This window comes from Serpula lacrymans (genome assembly GCF_000218685.1).
Source record: "Serpula lacrymans var. lacrymans S7.9 unplaced genomic scaffold SERLAscaffold_9, whole genome shotgun sequence".
Classification (NCBI taxonomy): Eukaryota; Fungi; Basidiomycota; class Agaricomycetes; order Boletales; family Serpulaceae; genus Serpula; species Serpula lacrymans.
In genome coordinates this window covers 2,002,536-2,003,995 of record NW_006763298.1, presented here as the reverse complement: position 1 = coordinate 2,003,995, position 1,460 = coordinate 2,002,536, and the positions used below count along the sequence as shown (strand labels likewise).

The 1,460-nt window shown below is 48.2% G+C and overlaps 2 protein-coding genes across 2 annotated transcripts in view; one reads left to right on the top strand and one right to left on the bottom strand.

Moving 5' to 3' along the window:
- Nucleotides 1-149, top strand: part of SERLADRAFT_409682 (uncharacterized protein) — a gene marked incomplete at both ends in the record, with an annotated part of 2,196 nt that extends 2,047 nt beyond the window's left edge. Inside the window, one exon of the mRNA XM_007320500.1 lies at nucleotides 45-149. Within this exon, the coding sequence (XP_007320562.1) occupies nucleotides 45-149 (105 nt within the window). The remainder of the gene's footprint in view (nucleotides 1-44) is intronic.
- A 151-nt stretch (nucleotides 150-300) lies between these two features.
- SERLADRAFT_440051 (uncharacterized protein) lies at nucleotides 301-548 on the bottom strand (the record flags this gene model as incomplete). The annotated part of the gene is made up of 2 exons (XM_007320499.1): nucleotides 301-407; nucleotides 449-548. The coding sequence occupies 2 exons, from the start codon at nucleotides 546-548 to the stop codon at nucleotides 301-303; spliced, it is 207 nt and encodes a 68-aa protein (XP_007320561.1).
- Between the last annotated feature and the right edge of the window lie 912 nt (nucleotides 549-1,460).

Below are 1,460 nucleotides of genomic sequence, written 5' to 3'. Positions count from 1 at the left end.
TCGAGTTTATACAAGGTGCATTGATAAAATTGTGCAAGCTGAAGTATGCGCTCGCTACGGCCCATAAATTCACGAACTCATTTGGGAAGGGACGGCTAGCTTACATCCCACTCGTTGCGTGGATTGCAGACCTCCCCAAGCAACAGTGATTGCTTGCGTTTCAAAAAATTCCTCTCCCCATTTCGACAGCTTCACTTAAACAGTTCGGTGATCCATTTGCACACCCTTCATGTCATGGCGATGTCACCTATCAAAATATCTGCAAACTCACAAATAGAGTCCACCCGTGGAACAAGATTGTCAAATATCAGGCAGAGGCAAAGAAGTTGGGACTGAGTGGTGTCCACCTCCCATTCCGGAGAGATTGGGCAATGTCAGACCCTGCTTCGTTTCTCGTGCCAGAAATTCTTCATACGTGTCATAAATTCTTTTTTGACCATGTCCTCACTTGGTGTAAAGAGCTTGTGGGCAGAAAAGAGCTTCATCAATGTTTCAAGGTGCTCCACAAACATATTGGATATCGCCATTTCCACTCCGGGGTCAGCCATGTCAGACAAATGACTGGACGGTGTCATGCACCAAAGTTGATTGGTAGCATGGACAGGTGTCAATAACGAAGCAAATATTCAAAAAGACTCGCCTTTGCGCCACACAGGCACAGTGCCACGTGGAATAGTAATTAATATTGCCCTTTTTGAACTTGTGGCTGATCAGCACCACCTCTATTAGGCAATCCAGTCACGCTCACCTTTGCTTTTCCATTCGGTACTTTCCGCGTTTCGGCATTTCGGCAAATTTTTGTGTCGCCACTGGCTACACATTGCATTGCGCCCTTGCTTTTGTCGTTTCCCTTACTCCCCTTCCTTTGCCTAGCCCCACCATGGGCCCCTTCCTCTCCTTTTTATTCTCACCTGACGGTCATTTCTGGATCCCCATTCTAATCCACTTTTCCGTCACCTCCACCCTCCTCCTCCTCATTTTATTTGCACCCCCACCATTTCTGATGTCACCACTTCCTATCCGCTTCCGTCGCTGATCCGTTGACTACCTCGTGCCACTGCTGATATCAGCAAAGCCCCGGCGGCCGGTTCAAATAGGGCAACAGGTCCATCTTCATGACGTCGATCTACCATCATATACTATCAAAACATCGGTCGCTCGTCTTGCCTGGTTGGAGCATGGGTGGGTAATTTTTGAGCTGGAGAAGGTTCATCCCCTTGCATCGCCTATGTTCATCGCTGTCCCATTCACTTGGGTACACTTATCTTTTGTCCATTGTCTTCGCTACAGCTACACCTACCACACGCTGCCTGGGACTCACTTGATCCAAATTGGAACTACTCCTCTCCCTCCCTCGTTTGATCAGGTGGTCCGACACAACCAGTCCATTGGTAAGGCCATGGAACTGTCAGATTTAGACTACGTGGTGGACCGGTGGCTCCAGTCTTCATTTTTCTTCA